At 42.6% G+C, this 24573-nt stretch overlaps 2 protein-coding genes across 4 annotated transcripts in view; both read left to right on the top strand.

The window, feature by feature from the left end:
* The window catches only part of LOC106584712 (neuroplastin), a 55256-nt gene extending 49273 nt beyond the window's left edge, over nt 1-5983 (top strand). For 2 of the 3 annotated variants that reach the window (XM_014170229.2, XM_014170231.2), the window contains 3 exons: nt 2121-2142; nt 3960-4042; nt 4486-5983. In XM_014170229.2, coding sequence (XP_014025704.1) covers nt 2121-2142; nt 3960-4020 — 83 coding nt within the window. In that variant the 3' untranslated portion in view covers nt 4021-4042; nt 4486-5983. The remainder of the gene's footprint in view (nt 1-2120; nt 2143-3959; nt 4043-4485) is intronic. The other variant, XM_014170230.2, reaches the window with a different exon arrangement.
* An 8132-nt stretch (nt 5984-14115) lies between these two features.
* LOC106584711 (potassium/sodium hyperpolarization-activated cyclic nucleotide-gated channel 1-like) overlaps nt 14116-24573 on the top strand; it is a 55404-nt gene continuing 44946 nt past the window's right edge. Inside the window, exon 1 of the mRNA XM_014170228.2 lies at nt 14116-15428. Within this exon, the coding sequence (XP_014025703.1) occupies nt 14707-15428 (722 nt within the window). The 5' untranslated portion in view covers nt 14116-14706. The remainder of the gene's footprint in view (nt 15429-24573) is intronic.

Below are 24573 nucleotides of genomic sequence, written 5' to 3'. Positions count from 1 at the left end.
GGGTTTACCCTCCTGTTAACCCACGGTGTTCAAGGTTTACCCTCCTGTTAACCCACGGTGTTCAGGGTTTACCAACCAAATTGTTTCCACTACATCCTTGCTAACAACGTCCCAGCTGGCCTAATCAAATTAACCATGAATATTCAATCTGTTAGATTGTCCTGACAAGGTGTGTCCTACAGCAACAGTGTGTGTGTGTGTGTGTGTGTGTGTGTGTGTGTGTGTGTGTGTGTGTGTGTGTGTGTGTGTGTGTGTGTGTGTGTGTCCGCCTGTTGGGTGAAGCTACTCAGACTGAATTATTGAGTACAGGTGTAGACAGTATAGTGTCAGGTAACAACAGAGCAGATGTCTGCTGACCTACAAAGGCAGAAAGCAGTAACTGCGTTTTTTTTTTTTAATGCCTAGACAGACTGCAATTTCTGATACATTCTGATCAACTGGCTTGTTCTTGTGTCAGGAAACTAAATACCACATTAATCAAATCATATACCTGGCCATTACAACAGATCAAAGTCGTTTCTGCCTTTTGCCATTTGTAGGGCAAAAGACACACACACACACACGGTACAACAACCCTTAGTTAATAAATGTTAGCAGTGTTAAAACAAGTTTAGAATATACAATTAGGGTATTACTGTGTAATATTTTCCCCCCTCTTTCCCAAATTGCATAACACAACCTATGTTTGGTAAGTGACAGACTGCATGTCTCTTGAGTTTCAATCAGCATCTAAGCTTATGTCCAAACCATCCAAGCTAGCCTGATCAGTTTGTGCTGTGTACAGTAGCTTACTCCTGTGGTTGTTGTCATGCCAAACAACGACCATAGGAGTTGGCAAGACAGCACAAACAAATCTGACCCCAGGCTACATCCACACAACATTCTGTACATTCATCTATCCCCAGTGGGCAAGATTTGGCAAGTGATGTCAAACGGACATCATTTTCTGGTTCTAAAACAGATTTTCTGGTTGAGAGGATGTCATATTACCAGTTTACAATCAAACCGTGACTGTAAAGCAGTTTTTTAATTTTATTTTTTTACGATGGCACCAAGATGTCATCATGACGTCATCGAGACGTCATATTTTGGTTGTTATCTGGTCGTATAACCAGTTTTGCTAACTGGGTTTTCTATAGAACCTTAAATTAGAATGTCTCTTATCTTACTGCTTAGGCTACTTCTCTATGGAAGTTCACAGTCAGACAGCTTGTATTAAACAACAACAAAATAGTATATCGTGCCAAGGTCACATTCAAGGTCATCTTCAGTTTTCAATGATTGTATTCCCTATTTTATGCTAGTAGCATAATATTATTTTGTAAGGAGTCATTTAATATAATATAATATATGCCATTAAGCAGACGCGTTTATCAAAAGCGGCTTACAGTCCTGCGTGCATATATTTTTTTGGGATGGGTGGCCTCAGTGGGAATGGAACCCGCAACCCTGGCGTTGCAAGCACCATCCTCTACCAACTGAGCCACACAGGACTAAAATTGTTTACTTTGTGTTGGTCAATTTCGATGCAGTGAGTGAATAGACCTTTTGGTGTGCAGCTTGTCTGTCTATGCATGTATGTTTGTAACGAAAAGGAATTTAAACTTCTGCTTGAAATTCATAATCACTTTCTCATCTCATGTGGGTTTTGTGGCTCTTTTTGACTGCATTTGGTGTGATTGTGACTGTGAGTGTCCTTCCCTGTTAAGTTTAAAGATGGCTTCCATTCAGTATTTATCTATCTATTTAACTTCTTCACCTGCGATTCCATCCCATCAGCATGGTTTTGAGCGCAAGTTTAGTTCATTCACTTGTGGAATTTATGGAACTTAATTTAATCCATTTATGGAACTAGTGGAACTAAGTTAAATTCCAAAATGATGGAATTGTGTAACACACAAAACTGTCTATGAACATCATTTAACCAAGCCTCCAACCAGACAATGTCTTACAGTCATTCATATTACCACTGTAACACGTTGCCTCTTTTAAGGAAAACTGTACTTTCACCACCAGCATGCACCATTTTCTTCCTGTCATTTTTACAGAAGATATTTTCAGCTGATAATCTTTTGTCTTCATTTGTCTTCATTTCTTCATATTTTCCCTTTGTGCATCAGATGACGAACCAGCTGGACCAATGTAAGTGCATCCATGTTACAATCATTTCTTGATTTAGAGGTCTATGTATGGCATTTTGCTCTAGTGTTTAGGTCTATGTATGGCGTTTTGCTCTAGTGTTTAGGTCTATGTATGGCATTTTGCTCTAGTGTTTAGGTCTATGTATGGCATTTTGCTCTAGTGTTTAGGTCTATGTATGGCATTTTGCTCTAGTGTTTAGGTCTATGTATGGCATTTTGCTCTAGTGTTTAGGTCTATGTATGGCGTTTTGCTCTAGTGTTTAGGTCTATGTGTGGCGTTTTGCTCTAGTATTTAGAGGTCTATGTATGGCGTTTTGCTCTAGTGTTTAGGTCTATGTATGGCGTTTTGCTCTAGTGTTTAGGTCTATGTATGACGTTTTGCTCTAGTATTTAGAGGTCTATGTATGGCATTTTGCTCTAGTGTTTAGGTCTATGTATGGCGTTTTGCTCTAGTGTTTAGGTCTATGTATGGCGTTTTGCTCTAGTGTTTAGGTCTATGTATGGCGTTTTGCTCTAGTATTTAGAGGTCTATGTATGGCGTTTTGCTCTAGTGTTTAGGTCTATGTATGGCGTTTTGCTCTAGTGTTTAGAGGTCTATGTATGGCGTTTTGCTCTAGTGTTTAGGTCTATGTATGGCGTTTTGCTCTAGTATTTAGAGGTCTATGTATGGCGTTTTTCTCTAGTGTTTAGGTCTATGTATGGCGTTTTGCTCTAGTGTTTAGGTCTATGTATGGCGTTTTGCTCTAGTGTTTAGGTCTATGTATGGCATTTTGCTCTAGTGTTTAGGTCTATGTATGGCGTTTTGCTCTAGTGTTTAGGTCTATGTATGGCGTTTTGCTCTAGTATTTAGAGGTCTATGTATGGCGTTTTGCTCTAGTGTTTAGGTCTATGTATGGCGTTTTGCTCTAGTGTTTAGGTCTATGTATGGCGTTTTGCTCTAGTATTTAGAGGTCTATGTATGGCATTTTGCTCTAGTGTTTAGGTCTATGTATGGCGTTTTGCTCTAGTGTTTAGGTCTATGTATGGCGTTTTGCTCTAGTATTTAGAGGTCTATGTATGGCGTTTTGCTCTAGTGTTTAGGTCTATGTATGGCGTTTTGCTCTAGTGTTTAGAGGTCTATGTATGGCGTTTTGCTCTAGTGTTTAGGTCTATGTATGGCGTTTTGCTCTAGTATTTAGAGGTCTATGTATGGCGTTTTGCTCTAGTGTTTAGGTCTATGTATGGCGTTTTGCTCTAGTGTTTAGGTCTATGTATGGCGTTTTGCTCTAGTATTTAGAGGTCTATGTATGGCGTTTTGCTCTAGTGTTTAGGTCTATGTATGGCGTTTTGCTCTAGTGTTTAGGTCTATGTATGGCGTTTTGCTCTAGTGTTTAGGTCTATGTATGGCGTTTTGCTCTAGTATTTAGAGGTCTATGTATGGCGTTTTGCTCTAGTGTTTAGGTCTATGTATGGCGTTTTGCTCTAGTGTTTAGGTCTATGTATGGCGTTTTGCTCTAGTGTTTAGGTCTATGTATGGCGTTTTGCTCTAGTATTTTTGTGTTGTTTCTGTTTCTGTAAACTGCTGTTCACCAGAGTTGGGCTCAATTATATTTTGTAAAACTGAAACTGATCTTCCAATTCAAATGTTCCTAATTGACAGGAACCCTGGGGTACATTGCCTTTAAGTCATGCATACAGTATATTCTACAAACCTTTTTTTTACTGCTAAGTAGATGTTTAGTTTTTGACCAATAATCAGCAATCTGGTGTATTATCAGTGTATTAGCTTTGTTTGGATGGTAACCCAGTCTAACTCAGCCTGTGTGTATCCTATTACAGGAAAACTAACTCCACCAACAACCACAAAGACAAGAACCTTCGTCAGAGGAACACAAACTGAGCAGATTGATGTCTCATTATTAGTGAGTATTTATCCTCTCTGAAGTCAATGCCAGAGTTGTGTGGTCAAAACCCAGAGAAAAGAAATGAGCTGGCAGCCATTTTGTTTTCCTAAGTTCATGTTGTTGTTGTTTACTTCATGTAGCAGTAACCTGTCAATCACCACAGATAGTCAATCACATGTTGTGCAGGAAATCAATATTGTTAAAAAGTTTAGCCTACTTTATCAATAACTTGTCATTGTATATCTTCCTGTCAATGCTACAGACATACAGACACATATCGTGACATGACATCTGCAAGTGGTGTGTAACTTCCAGGGTTGGGGTCAAACCCATTTAAATACATCCAGGAAGTAAACTAAATTGACTGAATGGAAATGGAATTCGTCCCCAACCCTGGTGCCAGTACAAACAAAGGACAATAGAACACACTAATAACTTCCTTCCACTTTTTCTTTCCACAGATAATAACATATTATACATGTATTGACCATATGAAGGTAACCAGGAGAGGGATCCATAGCAATGTGTTAATGAGGAGGAGGAGGAGGAAGAGGAGGAGGAGGAGGAGCTACTGTAAATGTCTGTATTGTATGATGAGGCATGCCTTCTGATTTGATTATCTGTCTATCGTGTGATGGGGTGAAGAAAGTGATCAATGAATGTGATCCCCATAACATTATGAATGGTTTACGAAGTGTCTACGAAGCATTATAACCATTGTGGCTGCATGCAGTTATTGATTGTTGCTGTTTATTTATTTATTATTTATTCTTATCAGATTCTTATCATTTTCTATTTTTTACTAATTCTGAAGTAACGCATGCAAGGTATTCTAACTTTCTGTTTGGTGTAAACATGACATGACTTTTTGCTCTCCGTCTCAAAGGGCACCCTAGTCCATATACAGTGCACTACTTTTTGACCAGGGGCCTGGGTCTCAAATCCAAAATGGCACCCTAGTCCCTATATAATGATCTACTCTTGACCAGGGCCCACAGGGTAGTGCACTGTATAGGGCAGGGGTATTCTGACCCTACTGTATAGGGCAGGGGTATTCTGACCCTACTGTATAGGGCAGGGGTATTCTGACCCTACTGTATAGGGCAGGGGTATTCTGACCCTACGAGGTCCGGAGCACTGCTTGTTTTCTGTTCTACATGATAATTATTTACACCCACCTGGTGTCCCAGGTCTAAATCAGTCCCTGATTACAGGGGGATAATGGGATCATTCTTTTGATGAATTTGAGGGATAGACTTTTAGAGTAAAAGGTGCCATCTAGAACCTAAAAGGGTTCTTTGGCTGTCCCCATAGGAGAATCCTTTGAAGAACCATTTTTGGTTCAAGGTAGAACCCTTTTTGGTTCATGGATCCCAAAAGAGTTCTACCTGGCACCAAAAATGGCTCTACCTGGAACCAAAAAGAGTTCTCCTATGGGGACAGCCGAAGAACCCTTTTGGAACCCTTTTTTCTAAGAGTATATAAGGAATAGGTTTCCATAGGGAGGAATAGGGTGCCCTTTGAGACGCTGGCCTGGTTTTGTTGACTTTGAGAGTGGCTTCATGTTGATAGATAATCATTATTTATTTGTGTTGACTATGAGAATCTAAAGACTTTGCAATGTAAAAGAAAAATCGCCAGAGATCGTAATCTGGTATGACAGTAAATCTGTACAGTTTATCATTCTGCTGCATACTATTTTATGTTGGTAACTTGTTTAACATTTCATCAGATTAGATTTGGTTTACATTTTAATGAGGGCTTTACAATGTCCCCCGTCTTTTGACTTTGATTGAGAATTCCTATATTTTACATGTTCTGTATGTATGTCTTTATGAAATCACCTTCATATATAATGATATATGAAGGATATTCATTCATAAGATGCACTTAAGTGTTGAAAAAGAATGAGAATTAAAAAAATCTGTATGAATTTCATTCAGTAGCTAAGCAACTGAACTCCGCCCAATCCTAACCCTATTGCTAGAGTATGTGTATTGTGTATAGCATGGCTATTATCCTATGCAAAAATAATAATCAATATTGATATTTATATATACAAGTCCCTCTTAGCAGCTTTAGATTTTACGGAGTAAGACATCTTTATTAGAGTAGGGGTAATCACCTTTAGAGCATTCATAGATACCGTACTGCTCAGCTGTATGCTGATCTATAATCACCTTTAGAGCATTCATAGATACCGTACTGCTCAGCTGTATGCTGATCTATAATCACCTTTAGAGCATTCATAGATACCGTACTGCTCAGCTGTATGCTGATCTATAATCACCTTTAGAGCATTCATAGATACCGTACTGCTCAGCTGTATGCTGATCTATAATCACCTTTAGAGCATTCATAGATACCGTACTGCTCAGCTGTATGCTGTATCAGTTGATCTCTCTATATATATATGACAATGATATACATCTATACAGTGGCCTTCAGAAAGTATTCATAACCATTCACTTTTCCATATTTTGTTGTGTTACAGCTTGAATTCAAAATGGATGAAATATATTTGTTTTTCTCACCCATCTACACACAAAACCACATAATGACAAAGGGAAAACATGTTTCTAGAAATTTAGCACATTTATTGAAAATTAAATAAAGAAATACATCATTTAAATAAGTATTCAGTCCCCTAAATCAATACATGTTAGAATCACCTTTTAACAGTGATTACAGCTGTGAGTCTTTCTGGGTAAGTCTCTTAAGAGTTTTGGCACCTGGATTGTACAATATTTGAACAGGTTGGTTGTTTATAATTGCTAGACAGCCATTTTGAAGTCTTGCCATAGATTTTCAAGCAGATTTAAGTCAAAACAGTAACTAGGCCACTCAGTAACATTCAATGTCGTCTTGGTAAGCAACTCCTGTGTAGATTTGGCCTTGTGTTTTAGGTTATTGTCCTGCTGAAAGGTGAATTTGTCTCCCAGTGTCTGTTGGAAAGTTTTCCTCTAGGATTTTCCCTGTGCTTAGCTCTAGTCCATTTATTTTTATCAACAAAAAAAACTCCCTAGTCCTTAACGATTACAAGCATGCCCATAACTTGATGCAGCCACCACCATGCTTGAAAATATGAAGAGTGGTACTCAGTGATGTGTTGTGTTGGATTTGCCTCAAACAAAACACTTTGTATTCAGGACAAAAAGTTAATTGCTTTGCCACATTTTTTGCAATTTTACTTTAGTGCCTTGTTGCAAACAGGATGCATGTTTTGGAATATTTTTATTCTGTATAGACTTCCTTCTTTTCACTGTCATTTAGGTTAGTATTGTGGAGTAACTACCATGTTGTTGATCCATCCTCAGTTTTCTCCTATCACAGCCATTAAACTCTGTAACTGTTTTAAAATCACCATTGGCCTCATGGTGAAATCCCTGAGCGGTTTCCTTCCTCTCCAGCAACTGAGTTAGGAAGGACGCCTGTATCTTTGTAGTGACTGGGTGTATTGATACACCATCCAAAGTGTAATCAATAACTTCACCATGATCAATGTCTACTTATTATTTTATTTTTTTACCATTTACCAATAGGTGTACTTATTTGTGAGGCATTGGAAAACCTCCCTGGTCTTTGTGGTTGAAATTGTTTTTGAAACTCACTGCTCGACTGAGGGACCTTACAGTTATATGTATGTGTGGGGTACAGAGATGAGGTAGTCATTCAAAAATCATGTTAAACACTATTATTGCACAAAGAGTGAGTCCATGCAACTTATTATGTGACTTGTTAAGCGAATGTTTACTCCTGAACTTATTTATGTTTACCATAACAAAGGGGTTGAATACTTATTGACTCAAGAAATTTCACCTTTTCATTTGTAAACATTTCTAAAAACATAATTCCACTTTTACATTATGGGGAATTGTGTTTAGGCCCGTGACAAAAAGGATCTAGATTTTTATACATTTTTTCTGCTGTAACATAACAACATGTAGAAAAAGTAAAGGCGTATGAATACTTTCTGAAGGCAGTGTGTATGGGAGCTAGGGAGGAGGCAGTGCAACAACAGGGCCTATTTTACATATGTACGGATTGACACTTGTAAAGCAATCCCAAAATCAATCCCAAAATCAAGATCAACCCCAGGATCAATCCCAAGTCATTTGTAGGAATAAAAACCTCTAAAATGAATGGCTTGTTTCAGTTGATGACCTGTGTTCCATTTTAACTGGCAATGCACATTTACCTTGGTATTACAGTTTACACCTGTGTTCAAAGAAATGACAAATAATCAGTCACACACACACACATGCACACACACACACTCCCATGTGCTCGTGTATTTGTATACGTACAAACATGCCTTCACAACCAGCAGACAGGCATATATACTGAGTATACCAAACATTAAGAACACCTTCCTAATATTGAGTTGCACCTCCTCCCCTGTTGTCCTCAGAACAGCCTCAATTCATCAGGTCATGGACTCTACAAGGTGTTGAAAGTGTTCCACAGGGATGCTGGCCCATGTTGACTCCAATGCTTCCCACAGTTGTGTCAAGTTGGCTGAATGTCCTTTGGGTTGTGGACCATTCTTGATACACACGGGAAACTGTTGAGAGTGAAAAACCCAGCAGCGTTGCAGTTCTTGACACAAACCGGTGCTCCTGGCACCTACTACCATACCCCGTTCAAAGGCACTTAAATATTTTGTCTTGCCCATTCACCCTCTGAATGGCACACATCCACAATCCATGTCTCAATTATCTCAAGGCTTATAAATCCTTCTTTAACCTGTCTCCTCCCCTTCATCTACACTGATTCAAGTGGATTTAACAAGTGACATCAATAAGGGATCATAACTTTCACCTGGATTCATCTAGCTCTGACTCTATTGATAGCTACGTTAATGAGGGGAAAATGTCGTTTCTATGCCTGTGATATGTGGTTGTCCCACCTAGCTATCTTAAGATGAATGCATTAAATCACACTCGTTAAGGGCGTCTGCTAAATGACTAAAATGTAAAATATGTCATTGTGGCTTAATGTGAAAACAGCGCAACCTAGTGGTCGTATGAGGTGCCAACAATACTGTGTGTGTAGTAAGCTACAGGTAGTTATTTACTGGGTGATGTATGAAAAGAGGCTACCAGTAAATCAGGCTATGAAGATCTCAACCACCTTCCACTGGGTTCCTAAGTTAAGTTACCAAGTAAGGATGAAGTTAATTAATCACATGTATTTATAAAGCCTTTTTTTTTTATATCAGCAGATGTCACAAAGTGCTATACAGAAAAAAGAACAAACAGAGCTCAATGTAGATGACATTTGTGGAAAATGTTACATGAGCCATAGGACTTCTGTGTAGCACTTAACGACAGCAAGGAAAGCAGTTCTTCATGTTTTACTTTTCAGTATCATCTTGAATAGTGTTGACTTGTTGTTGACTTGTGAATTGTGTGTATTGTTCATGACTCGCTCGGGAACAGTCAGTGGATTATATCTCAACAGTCTACGCTCTGTCTCCTCTCCTTCATCTGCAATGATCTGAAGCCACAGGGTAGGTGAAAGCAACATGGATACCTATTCAGCTAATCTGTCTGCTACCAGTTCAGTTCTTTTTCACCTCAGTGGCAGGACATAGATAATAGAGATGAGGACAGATAGGAGAGATGAGGACAGATAGGAGAGATGAGGACAGATAGGAGAGATGAGAACAGATAGGAGAGATGAGGACAGATAGGAGAGATGAGGACATATAGGAGAGATGAGGACAGATAGGAGAGATGAGGGCAGATAGGAGAGATGAGGACAGATAGGAGAGATGAGGACAGATGATAGGAGAGATGAACCCAGATAATAGAGGTGAGGCCAGATAATAGAGGTGAGGCCAGATAGGAGAAATGAGGACATGACATGAGGACAGATAGGAAGGATAAGGACATTTAGGAGAGATGAGGACAGATAGGAGAGATGAGGACAGTTGATAGGACAGATGAGGACAGATAGGAGAGATGATAGGAGAGCTGAGGACAGATAGGAGGCCAATTTAGTGTGTGTGTGTGTGTGCGTGTGCGTGTGCGCGTGTGTGTGTGTGTGAGACTGTGCACCACTTTCATTTTTACAATATCAGCCTCAAAATCCCTCTGTGACCCAAGCAGCACCCTATTCACTCTATAGCCGTATGGGCCCTGGTCTAAAGCAGTTCACTATATAGCCTTATGGGCCCTGGTCTAAAACAATGTACTATATAGCCGTATGGGCCCTGGTCTAAAGCAGTTCACTATATAGCCTTATGGGCCCTGGTCTAAAGCTGTTCACTATATAGCCTTATGGGCCCTGGTCTAAAGCTGTTCACTATATAGCCTTATGGGCCCTGGTCTAAAGCTGTTCACTATATAGCCTTATGGGCCCTGGTCTAAAACAATGTACTATATAGCCGTATGGGCCCTGGTCTAAAGCAATGCACTATATAGCCTTATGGGCCCTGGTCTAAAACAATGTACTATATAGCCTTATGGGCCCTGGTCTAAAACAATGTACTATATAGCCGTATGGGCCCTGGTCTAAAGCAATGCACTATATAGCCTTATGGGCCCTAGTCTAAAGCTGTTCACTATATAGCCTTATGGGCCCTGGTCTAAAGCTGTTCACTATATAGCCTTATGGGCCCTGGTCTAAAGCTGTTCACTATATAGCCTTATGGGCCCTGGTCTAAAGCAATGTACTATATAGCCTTATGGGCCCTGGTCTAAAACAGTTCACTCTATAGCCTTATGGGTCCTGATCTAAAGCAGTGCACTTTATAGGGAATATAGGGTGTCATTTGGGATGCACCCTAAATCCTTATATCTTCCATCCAGACCAAATGGCAGCAGTACAACTGAAGGGGGCACTATTTTCCCATATAGGGAGTCAGCTATCTGGCAGAACCTTTTATCCCGTATAGGGAGTCAGCTATCTGGCAGAACCTTTTATCCCGTATAGGGAGTCAGCTATCTGGCAGAACCATTTATCCCATATAGGGAGTCAGCTATCTGGCAGAAACTTTTATCCCGTATAGGGAGTCAGCTATCTGGCAGAACCATTTATCCCGTATAGGGAGTCAGCTATCTGGCAGAACCTTTTATCCCGTATAGGGAGTCAGCTATCTGGCAGAACCTTTTATCCCGTATAGGGAGTCAGCTATCTGGCAGAACCTTTTATCCCGTATAGGGAGTCAGCTATCTGGCAGAACCTTTTATCCTGTATAGGGGAGTCAGCTATCTGGCAGAACCTTTTATCCCGTATAGGGAGTCAGCTATCTGGCAGAACCTTTTATCCCGTATAGGGAGTCAGCTATCTGGCAGAACCTTTTATCCCGTATAGGGAGTCAGCTATCTGGCAGAACCTTTTATCCCGTATAGGGAGTCAGCTATTTGGCAGAACCTTTTATCCCGTATAGGGAGTCAGCTATCTGGCAGAACCATTTATCCCGTATAGGGAGTCAGCTATCTGGCAGAATATTTATCCCGTATAGGGAGTCAGCTATCTGGCAGAACCTTTTATCCTGTATAGGGAGTCAGCTATCTGGCAGAACCTTTTATCCCGTATAGGGAGTCAGCTATCTGGCAGAAACTTTTATCCCGTATAGGGAGTCAGCTATCTGGCAGAACCTTTTATCCCGTATAGGGAGTCAGCTATCTGGCAGAACCTTTTATCCCGTATAGGGAGTCAGCTACCTGGCAGAACCTTTTATCCCGTATAGGGAGTCAGCTATCTGGCAGAACCTTTTATCCCGTATAGGGAGTCAGCTATCTGGCAGAACCTTTTATCCTGTATAGGGAGTCAGCTATCTGGCAGAACCTTTTATCCCGTATAGGGAGTCAGCTATCTGGCAGAACCTTTTATCCTGTATAGGGAGTCAGCTATCTGGCAGAACCTTTCATCCTGTATAGGGAGTCAGCTATCTGGCAGAACCTTTTATCCCGTATAGGGAGTCAGCTATCTTGCAGAGCCTTTTATCCCGTATAGGGAGTCAGCTATCTGGCAGAACCTTTTATCCCGTATAGGGAGTCAGCTATCTGGCAGAACCTTTTATCCCGTATAGGGAGTCAGCTATCTGGCAGAACCTTTTATCCCGTATAGGGAGTCAGCTATCTGGCAGAACCTTTTATCCCGTATAGGGAGTCAGCTATCTGGCAGAACCTTTTATCCCGTATAGGGAGTCAGCTATCTGGCAGAACCGTTTAATTTAACAAGAGTACAACATCTGGACTGAAGTTGTCACACAGTGGTTGATACATCACATATGTTATAATGGACACACACAAACACACACAATACAATGACTCCAGGCCATACTGCAAGTCTAGAGGCAGTAATTCCCTTTTCCACATTTTGTTACGTTACCGCCTTATTCTAAAATGTATTAAATCATTTTTTCCCCTCATCAATCTACACACAATACCCCATAATGAAAAAGTGAAAACAGGTTTTTGAAAAAATTTTTGCAAATGTATTACAAATCAAAACATAAATACCTTATTTACATAAGTATTCAGACCCTGTGTTATGAGACTCTAAATTGAGCTTCCATTGATCATCCTTGAGATGTTTCTACAACTTGATTGGAGGAGTCCACCTGTGGTAAATTCAATTAATTGGACATGATTTGGAAAGGCACACACCTGTCTATATAAGGTCCCACAGTTGACAGTGCATGTCAGAGCAGAAACCAAGCCATGAGGTCAAAGGAATTGTCCATAGAGCTCCGAGACAGGATTGTGTCGAGACACAGATCTGGGGAAGGGTACCAAAAATGTCTGCAGCATTGAAGGTCCCCAAAAACACATTGGCCTCCATCATTTTTAAATGGAAGAAGTTTAGAACCACCAAGACTCTTCCTAGAGCTGGCCGCCTGGCCAAACTGAGCAATTGGGTGAGAAGGGCCTTGGTCAGGGAGGTGCCAAGAACCCGATGGTCACTCTGACAGAGCTCCAGTGTTCTTCTGTGGAGATGGGAGAACATTCCAGAATGACAACCATCTCTGCAGCACTCTACCAATCAGGCCTTTATGGTAGAGTGGCCAGACGGAAGCCACTCCTCAGTAAAAAGCACATGACAGCCCGCTTGGAGTTTGTCAAAAGGCACCTAAAGGACTCTGAGACAATGAGAAACAAGATTCTCTAGTCTGATGAGACCAAGATTGAACTGTTTGGCCTGAATGCCAAGCGTCATGTCTGGAGGAAACCTGACACCATCCCTATGGTGAAGCATGGTGGTGGCATCATCATGCAGTGGGGATGTTTTTCAGCGGCAGGGACTGGGAGACTAGTCAGAATCGAGGGAAAGATGAATGGAGCAAAGTACAGAGAGATCCTTGATGAAAACCTGCTCCAGAGCTCTCAGGACCTCAGACTGGGGCGAAGGTTCACCTTTCAACAGGACAACGACCCTAAGCACACAGCCAAGACAACGCATGAGTGTCCCAAATGGCACCCTATTCCCTATATAGTGCACTACTTTAGATCCAGGGCCCTATTCCCTATATAGTGCACTATTGTTTTTAAAGAAGCACACTGTGGAATATGGTGCCATTTGGGAGGCTGACAATGTAGTTCTGTATGACCTGCAGGGGTGGGGTCAATTCCATTTCAGTTCAGTGAATTCAGGAAGTAAACTGAAACTTCCAATTCCAAAATGTCTCTATCTTCCTGTTTATATAGACTGAATTGAATGGAATTGACCCCACACCTTCTGATTATTGTATAGTTGTCACCTGCATACAAACATATAACTTTTCCCAGCATCTCAAACCAATGAAAGTGCAGTGTGCAAAGTAACACTTGCTTGAATAATTATGGTCAATATTGCTTAACTGATCAATTACAGGCCTAAAGACAGTGGGCTGTTTAGCGTGTGGGTAGCCTATAGTTTATCATTTACAACAACACACATTCTGTCATCAGCTACCTCAGGGAGTTTATAAATCATATCCCCCATAATCCTGCCTGGACTGGGACGCTGAGTGCATGTGCTGTCCTGTCTATCCTCGTGCAGCGCTCCTATGGCAACCCGATAAATTAGCCCCATTAATATCCACGTTATTAGAGAGCACTACAGGGATGGAACAGTGATGTCAGCACACACACCAGCCAGCGGTCTTTGAATGCAAGCTGGTGATGACTGACTGACTGACTGCGTGGAAGGAAGCGTGTCATTATTTTCCTATTGACAGCTAAGCTAGCCAGGGATATAATATTTGGGGAGGAGGAGAATCAGAAGAGAGATCATGCTTTGTCATTGAGGACCTCCGTTTAGCCAACAGTTTAGCCTCCGGCTGGCACGTCCGACGCTCAGAGCAATCAGCATGCAGGCAGCATCAGCACCCCGATCTGTTATCATCATCTAGGCTACACTCTGATTTAGCAATACCTGGATACCTGGACGTCATTCATCGATTTACTGGTCATGCACCCTAATATGACCGTCGCGCCGAAGCGGTACAAACTGTTGCAACCGGGAGAGCAGGAAGCAGCACGTTCCAAGTGTCAAGTAAGATTCGACCTGTTCCTGTCCTGCTGCAGAACGCCGTCACTGCTTTTGGAATCCTCAGCCGTTTGAGTTTAGGAAATATATGATTTGTTATCACAGCTCATATATTCTTGTTTCTTTTTCAAACGCGTTTTATTTTGTAGCCCAGGCTAGTGAGCGTCTGTATCATCCTTTCTTCAATAGGCCTACCCATAATGGATAGGTTTCATTCTTCCATGCGCAAAAGGCTGTACAGCTTGCCGCAAAACATTGGCCAAAGAGGCTCTGTCTCTGTGATGATTGACGACGGAGGAGAATACGGTGGTGGCGATAAGGACACAAAGAAGAAAAGTACCGGTATCAGGCTGAAGCCTCTTCTCCTTCCTGGATCTCCATCCTCCGTCAGCAGCTCTAAGAGAAACGGAGACAGGGACCCCAAGAGCAGGACCGCCGGAGACTTGGAAACGGACGTTGCCGTTAAGACCAACTTAAACGGAGACTGTCGCCTTTTTAGAGGTAGCCGCTCTTCCATCACTGGTCGGCGCACTCTTGGGTCAGATCCAGCGGAGCAGCGGAGGCTGATCCCCGAGGTAGACGCCGGCGCTAACGAGGAGAGTTACCCCGGAGGAGAGACTGGTTCTGGGGCCGAACAGGGAGCGCAGGATTCCGTTGGTCGCAGTGCTAGCGCATTCCGCCGCTCGTCCGTCTTCGATCAGTCCACTTTAATCAAGTTAGAAGGAACCGAACCGATCATGCCAGACGAAGTAGAGCAGTTGTATCGGGCGGGTTTCATGCACCGGCAGTTCGGAGCGATGCTTCAACCAGGAGTCAACAAGTTCTCTCTGAGAATGTTGGGGAGCGAGAGGGCCGTGGAGCACGAGAGGGAACGTGTGAAGTCTGCAGGATTCTGGATCATTCATCCATACAGTGATTTTAGGTAATTGTTCAGAAAATCTGTATCAATCATTGTTGATCAATTTGATTGATCTATTGGTTAATTGATTGAGTGTCTGGTTAGATTAGGCCTCTCAGAGGTTACATATCCTATCCAATACATTATTATGATATAAAGATATATACTATCTGACTAAGTGTAAGCTCAGTTTGGCTAAGAAATTACATGTTTGTGGTGTTATCAAAGTACAAATCTACTGTTTGGATATCTTAGATCATATTAGAAAACCTCTCAGGGGTTTAATTGTACCCTACCCACTGACTTATTGGGTCTTGACTGGGTTGGCAATTGGTCCAAAGTAAAGGTCAAAGATACATACCAGACAAATTTAAATACAGTATTTAGATTTGACTGCTGGCATGCATATTCATATCCCACTAATACGGCTGGCACTCATCTTTTATGCTCAGTTTTTTTTCTGGATGTCATTTAAGGATTCATTTGGCCACAAAATGTCTAGTCGTGTGTGTGTGTGTGTGTGTGTGTGTGTGTGTGTGTGTGTGTGTGTGTGTGTGTGTGTGTGTGTGTGTGTGTGTGTGTGTGTGTGTGTGTGTGTGTGTGTGTGTGTGTGTGTGTGGAGAAAGAGAGAGCCTGTCCCACAACTGTTAATTCCATATCTACAACACAGAACAAGTAATTTTTTTTTTGTTATACATTTTTTTTTATTGAAACAAATAATCAAACAAACAACAACACATGTACTATTTGCTGGGGGGGGAACAAATGACAGATTATACAGAGGCCTTAATGACATACAGGTATGGACGGTTTTTACAGCTTTCTTATTGGAAGAATGTAGAACGCTCATTAATGTACTGCTTGACCTCATTATAGAAAACAAGGAAGACTCATTTCTTTTATTAGTCAATTTACATTTCTGAAATATTAGCACAATACGATTATTTTTCTTTATCCTCATTATAGTTATGGAAACCGAGCAGCACATTCTCCCATGATAAACAAAAGTCAACAATAATATTATATGGATTATAAATCTTCAAATATTTTTGCCATAATCTCTTTTCATGTAGACAGTGACAAAATAAATGCCAAACACTTTCTGGAGTTAGGTGGACTTAATGTGCATGTCTTTTCTGAGTTTCTTCGGGTAATTATTATGCTATTCCAATATGTAATACTTATGGATCATTCTGAAACCTATTTGACCTTCTTAACAAGCAGGCCTTTGTATGGTAATAATTATACCTTTTTCCAAAACAGTTATTATTTAACAAAGCTATTCCAGTAAGTTGTGATATAAGCAATAGAAACAACATCTCTTTTAAAATAAAGCGCCTATATATCTGTTATTGTTCTGAGGGAGAGCAAGGAGAAACACGTTTTTCCTACTGGAGAGTCAATTGGACTAAGCGAGGGTAGCTCAAGAAGTTGAGGTCTGGTTCCACCTCGAAGCAGCATGACAGGTCCAGAAGGACTAGCATCAAAGACTTTTGGAGAACTCTCTGGGTGTAACAACCCTTCTGCATTCAAAAGTTGACTCAGGATATGATTATCAAATCAGTTCTTAAAAAAACATACACTTGTTTCTATACAGAATATCCTTATTGTTCCAAACGAAATGCCTACGCTGGGAGAATAATATTATTTTTTTTGTATATATTAATGACCACGCTACGAACACTTGTCTATGAAAAGCACATACTTTTGTAGGAATCTTATTAATGTTATAGTTACAAAGGAAAGTCAAATTGAAGTCACCAAAATGGGAGACGATATAATGAGGAGTGAATTTCCAAACTGAAGGTGTATTCTTTACGGAACACTGAAGCAACTCCGTTTGTTCCAGCATTCTATCTTTTCATCATCACACATATAAGTTTTCTTTCCTTGTATCACTTTAACCTTGATTTCCGTCTCTCTCTCTGCTCTAACATCAGAACATTTACTCTGCCCTGTAGTATCCTATCTTTCTATCCTGATCTGAGTCACAGTGGGGTTTTTCCACTCATCTGAATTACACTTTTTTTTATCATTTAGTGAGGCCATGGGATTACAGAGGGAGAGAGTGCAGCAGGCCGGCCGATAGAGTTAGGTCGGGGCTTTTTGAAATGGGGTAATCAAAATAGGTTAACATGACCGTTCAAAATATCAGAAGCACACATCAGGTGGGATTATGACCACACAATTAGTCTAATGTGAGGGTGTTTGGAGGGAGGGGGAGGACAGGGGAAGGTAAGAGGGGGAGGGGGGCACTAACCACTCACAACTCAACTGTAGAGTGATTGAAATGATGTGAGAGTGGGAAATCAGGACAGGACGCTAACTACACAGTCATCATGCCAGCTGTCCGCGCAGCTCTGAAGTGAGTTTAAGCTGTGACATAATGATATGTGTTGTTTTGAGGTTAAAGTAAAACCTTACCACTGCTGTCTCAGGATAACAGCTGGTGTGCGATGTCTAATCAAACCACATTTTATTTGTCAAATGCGCCAAATACAACAGGTGTAGACCTTACATTGAGATGCTTACTTACAAGCCCCTAACCAACAATGCAGTTTTTAGAAAAATACCTAAAAAAAATAAATAAATAAAAGTAACAAATAATTAAAGAGCAGCAGTAAAATAACAATAGCGAGGCTATATACAGGGGGGTACCGGCACAGAGTCAATGTGCGGGGGCACCAGTTAGTTGAGGTAATATGTACATGTAGGTAGAGGTATTAAAGTGACTATGCATAGATAATAACATAGAGTAGCAGGGGCGGCAATACAAATAGTCTGGGTAGCCATTTGATTAGATGTTCAGGAGTCTTATGGCTTGTGGGTAGAAGCTGTTTAGAAGCCTCTTGTACCTAGACTTGGCGCTCCGGTACCTATTAAAGAAGTCTCGAGGTATTGCTTGCCTGAGGTAGAGTACCTCATGATCAGCTGTAGACCACGCTGTTTATTTACCACCACAAACCTATGCTGGCACTAAGACCTCACTCAACGAGATGTATAAGGCCATAAGCAAACAAGAAAACGCTCATCCAGAAGCAGTGCTCCTAGTGGCCGGGTACTTTAATGCAGGCAAACTTAAATCTGTTTTACCTCATTTCTACCAGCACATCACAGGGGTGGCTGGTAGCCTAGTGGTTAGAGCGTTGGGCTTGTAACCGGAAGGTTGCAAGATTGAATCCCCGAGCTGATAAGGTATAAATCTGTCGTTCTCCCCCTGGACAAGGCAGTTAACTCACTGTTCCTAGGCCGTCATTGAAAATAGGTATTAGTTCTTAACTGACTTGCCTAGTTAAATAAAGGTAAAAAAGTAAATTTTCCCCAGAGGGAAAAAAACTCTAGACCACCTTTACTCCACAAACAGAGATCCATACAAAGCTCTCCCTCGCCCTCCATTTGGCAAATCTGACCATAATTATATCCTCCTGATTCCTGCTTACAAGCAAAAACTAAAGCAGGAAGCACCAGAGACTCACCCAATACGGAAGTGGTCAGATGACGGGGATGCTACGCTACATGACTGTTTTGCTGCACAGACTGGAATATGTTCCGGGATTCATCAAATGTCATTGAGGAGTATATCACCTCAGTCATCTGCTTCGTCCATAAATGCGTCAACGACGTCGTCCCCACAGTGACCATATGTACATATCCCAACCAGAAGCCATGGATTACAGGCAACATCCGCATCGAGCTAAAGGCTAGAGCTGCCACTTTCAAGGAGCTGGACACTAATCCGGACGCTTATAAGAAATCCCGCTATGCCCTCAAACGAAACATCAAACAAGCAAAGCGTCATTACAGGATTAAGATTGAATCCTACGACACCGGCTCTGACTATCGTCGGATGTGGCAGGGCTTGAAAACTATTACCGACTACAAAGGGAAACCCAGCCACGAGCTGCCCAGTGACGCGAGCCTACCAAACGAGCTAAATGCCATTTATGCTCACTTCGAGGCAAGAAGCATGCATGAGCGCACCAGCTGTTCTGGATGACTGTGTGATAACGCTCTCGGTAGCCGATGTGAGCAAGACCTTTAAACAGGTCAACATTCACAAAGCCGCGGTGCCAGACGGATTACCAGGACGAGTGTCTTCACTAATATTTTCAACCTCTCCCTGGCCCAGTCTGTAATACCTACATGTTTTAAGTAGACCACCATAGTCCCTGTGCCCAAGGAAGCGAAGGTAATCTGCCTAAATGATTACCGCCCGTAGCACTCACGTCGGTAGCCATGAAGTGCTTTGAAAGGCTGGTCATGGCTCACATCAACAGCATCCTCCCGGATGCACTAGACCCACTCCAATTTGCATACCGCCCCAACAGATCCACAGATGATGCAATCTCAATCGCACTCCACACTGCCCTTTCCCACCTGGGCAGAAGGGACACCAATGTGAGAATGCTGTTCATTGACTACAGCTCAGTGTTCAACACCATAGTACCCTCAAAGCTCATCACTAAGCTAAGGATCCTGGGACTAAACCCCTCCCTCTGCAACTGGATCCTGGACTTCCTGACAGGCCGCCCCCAGGTGGTAAGGGGTGCATGCTTAGTCCCCATCTGTACTCCCTGTTCACCCACGACTGCGTGGCCAAACACGACTCCAACACCATCATTAAGTTTGCTGATGACACAATAGTGGTAGGCCTAATCACCGACAACGATGAGACAGGGAGGAGGTCAGAGACCTGTCCGTGTGGTGCCAGGACAACAACCTCTCCCTCAATGTGAGCAAAACAAAGGAGATGATTGTGGACTACAGGAAAAGGCGGGCCGAACAGGCCCCCATTAACATTGACAGGGTTGTAGTGGAGCGGGTCGAGAGTTTCAAGTTCCTTGGTGTCCACATCACCAACAAACTATCATGGTCCAAACACACCAAGACAGTCATGAAGAGGGCACGAATACACCGTTTCCCCCTCAGGACACTGAAAAGATTTGGGTCCCCAGATCCTCAAAGAGTTCCACAGCTGCACCATCAAGAGCATCCTGACCAGTTGCATCACCCCCTGGTATGGTAACTGCTCGGCATCTGACCGTCAGGCGCTACAGAGGGTAGTGCGTACGGTCCAGTACATCACTGGGGCCAAGCTTCCTTCCATCCAGGACCCCTATACAAGGTGGTTTCAGAGGAAAGCCCCAAAAATTGTCAAAGACTCCAGTCACCCAAGTCATAGACTGTTTTCTCTGCGGTACCGGAGCGCCAAGTCTAGGATCAAAAGGCTCCTTAACAGCTTCTACCCACAAAGCCATAAGACTGCTGAACAATTAACCAAATGGCCACCGGACTATTACATTGACCCCCCTCCATTAGTTTTTTTACACTGCTGCTACTCACAGTTAATTATCTATGCATAGTCACTTCACCCCTACCTACATGTACATATTACCTCAACTAACCTGTACCCCCACACACTGACACGTTACCGGTACCCCCTGTATGTAGCCCCGTTATTATGTTATTGTGTTACTTTTTATTATTTTTTTACTTTAGTTTATTTGGTAAATGTGGTTAAAGTAAAACCTTACCACTGCTGTCTCAGGATGGAAGGGTAATTAGGGTAGTTAGGGGGTTAAAGTAAAACCTTACCACTGCTGTCTCAGGATGGAAGGGTAATTAGGGTAGTTAGGGGGTTAAAGTAAAACCTTACCACTGCTGTCTCAGGATGGAAGGGTAATTAGGGTAGTTAGGGGGTTAAAGTAAAACCTTACCACTGCTGTCTCAGGATGGAAGGGTAATTAGGGTAGTTAGGGGGTTAAAGTAAAACCTTACCACTGCTGTCTCAGGATGGAAGGGTAATTGGGGTAGTTAGGGGGTTAAAGTAAAACCTTACCACTGCTGTCTCAGGATGGAAGGGTAATTAGGGTAGTTAGGGGGTTAAAGTAAAACCTTACCACTGCTGTATCAGGATGGAAGGGTAATTGGGGTAGTTAGGGGGTTAAAGTAAAACCTTACCACTGCTGTCTCAGGATGGAGTTAGTTAGTGACATCATGATGATGAAGCTAGTGTGGACGTTGCTTCTGTAAATAACTGTGAGTGACGATAATCTAAAGACTATTTGAAATACTGTTATTGTGGAACTACTTCGTTTCTTATATGATTATCCTTTTTGAATTTAGGAAAAAGTCATTTAGATCATTTCCACTGTGTACAATATTCCAATGCAAAGATTTAGGTCTCAGCCTCAGTTTAATTTGTGCATATCTAGGCTAACTGATTGATTTATGGCATGAACCTTCCACACACTTCTAGCTGGGTCAATCCACACAGATAGACAGCAGAACCAGACCATCTGGCTGGGTCAATCCACACAGATAGACAGCAGAACCAGACCATCTGGCTGGGTCAATCCACACAGATAGACAGCAGAACCAGATCAGCAGATCAACATATCTCGTTCTAGAGATTGGTATTGGTATAGAGGGGCACCGTTGATTTTCCTAGTGCAAAAACAATGTGTTTATAATGCACATTGTTGAAGAAAAGTTTCAAATGAAATAACACTGCCAAATTACAATTAGGCTTATGGTAAATGTTGTACATGTCGCCCTGCAAGGTACTTTAAAGGGCTTTTCACACTACTTAACTGAGTTGAGCCAAAACAAGCTGTACTGAGCTGGTCTGGTTACACATCCACCGTAGTTGCTGGATCGGTGCTTCAAAGGATCGTGTGAAAAGAACATATCTGAGCCATGACAGAGAGCCATGGTTGCACACGTTGAACTGTTAACATTACTGACCTGGTTGCCGATCAGCCTTTTGAGCTTCCTTTCTATAGGTGGGGTCCTGCTACTAGGCAACCAGACTGAATGAATGTGGGCTGTGGAGCTTAGATCCCTCTCTGTCTCTGTTCTGTCTGCTCTGCCAACTAGTAGAGAACATTACAGATAAGTATCCATAACAGTTATGATCCCTTTCTGTTCTGATTGATCTAAGCTTCTTTTCATCTATTTTAAATCACTTTTTCCCCCCACTTTGCCCTGGAACTCTTCTCTCGGCCTCTCCTGTACTCTCTGACCTCTCTCCACCTGACCCAACTAAACATCAACCCCCCGGGACAAGGAGAGAGAGAGAGACGTACTGAAAGCATCAGATAAATAAGTTGTAGGTTTGATTTCTGTGTGGACCACAAGGTTTTAGGTTTGATTCCTGTGTGAACCACAAGGTTTTAGGTTTGATTCCTGTGTGGACCACAAGGTGTCCAAAAGGGCTAGTGGTTCTAGCTGGGCAGTAGGTGGATGTGGATTGTCCAACAGGGCTAATGGCAGTAAAGTACTGTCTGTTTTTTGGGCCGGCCGACCAGCTGTTCATCCCTGTTCTGTAACCGTGGCAGACAGACAGCAGTCAGCAACAGCAGAGGGACGTGTGCAGCAGAGCCAGAGCAGAGAGGTTAAAGGTTAAAGGGGCAATCCGGGATTCGGATCTCAATTCTTTTCACTTTCAAATTAATTATAAATAGCCATTGATTGTTGAAGAATAGAACTTATAAATGCCTCATGAGCTTTAGTTTAACGGTCGTACACCATCAGAACCCATATTATAAACGTGTTTTACGTCATTGTTTGTAAACACTGTATAGCTTCAAAACATGGTTGAAAACTATATGGTCGGTCCATGCATCCATAGCTTTGACTGTCTATGAATTTGAGAGTGAGCCCAATCACTCAGCTATTTACTAAAACAAGTTGCGGTGCCGGGCTGACCAGTCTGTTGTTTTTCAATCCCAGAATGCCTCATTAATGCTAACAACTGTAACATCTGGCTGGTGAGGGCAGACTCCTGGAGAGGACATGGATTCCTGAGAGATAACGCTGGGATTTATCCACCAGAGAAGGGAAAGAGCAATTAGGACCAGTGTGTCACAGCACTGCAGAGAGAGAGAGAGAGAGAGGGCAGAGAGGGGGAGAGAGAGGGTGAGAGAGAGAAAGAGAGAGAGAGAGGGATATGAACAGAGAGAGAGAGGGGAAGACAGGGATAGAGGCAGAGAGGGAGAGAGAGAGAGAGAGGGATATGAACAGAGAGAGATGGGAAGAGAGGGGGAGAGGCAGAGAGGCAGAGAGGGAGAGGCAGAGAAAGAGAGAGAGGGATATGAAAAGAGAGCGAGGGGGAGAGGCAGAGAGGTAGATTCAGAGAGAGAGAGAGGAAGAGAAAGAGAGAGAGGGATATGAAAAGAGAGAGAGGGGGAGAGGCAGAGAGGCAGATTCAGAGAGAGAGAGAGATGGAGAGAAAGAGAGAGAGAGAGGGAGGGATATGAAAAGAGAGAGAGGGGGAGAGGCAGAGAGTTAGATTCAGAGAGAGATAAAGAGAGAGGGAGGGATATGAAAAGAGAGAGGGGGAGAGGCAGAGAGGTAGATTCAGAGAGAGAGAAAGATGGAGAGAAAGAGAGAGAGCAACAGGCAGATGAGCAGAGAGAGAGAGGGATGGAGAGAGAGGGATGGAGAGAGAGAGTGGGATGAGAGAGAGAGTAGGATGGAGAGCGTGTGGGATGGAGAGAGAGTGGGATGGAGAGAGAGAGAGGGATGGAGAGAGAGAGAGTGGGATGGAGAGAGAGAGAGGGATGGAGAGAGTGGGATGAGAGAGAGAGGGATGGAGAGAGAGAGAGATGGAGAGAGAGAGAGGATGGAGAGAGAGAGATGGAGGGAGAGAGAGAGGGATGGAGAGAGAGAGAGAGGGATGGAGAGAGAGAGGGATGGAGAGAGAGAGAGAGATGGAGAGAGAGAGAGTGGGATGGAGAGAGAGAGAGAGAGATGGAGAGAGAGAGATGGAGAGAGAGAGAGAGATGGAGAGAGAGAGAGGGGATGGAGAGAGAGAGAGTGGGATGGAGAGAGAGAGAGATGGAGAGAGAGAGTGGGATGGAGAGAGAGAGGATGGAGAGAGAGAGAGATGGAGAGAGAGATGGAGATGAGAGAGAGAGAGAGTGGGATGGAGAGAGAGAGAGAGTGGGATGGAGAGAGAGATGGATGGAGAGAGAGAGGGATGGAGAGAGAGAGATGGAGAGAGAGATGGAGAGAGAGAGATGGAGAGAGAGAGGGGATGGAGAGAGAGAGATGGATGGAGAGAGAGAGAGAGGGATGGAGAGAGAGAGAGGGATGGAGAGAGAGAGTGTGATGGAGAGAGAGAGAGAGGATGGAGAGAGAGATGGAGAGAGAGAGGGATGGAGAG

Source organism: Salmo salar, chromosome ssa23, assembly GCF_905237065.1.
Source record: "Salmo salar chromosome ssa23, Ssal_v3.1, whole genome shotgun sequence".
NCBI classification, from domain to species: Eukaryota; Metazoa; Chordata; class Actinopteri; order Salmoniformes; family Salmonidae; genus Salmo; species Salmo salar.
This window is presented reverse-complemented; position numbering and strand designations above follow the sequence as displayed.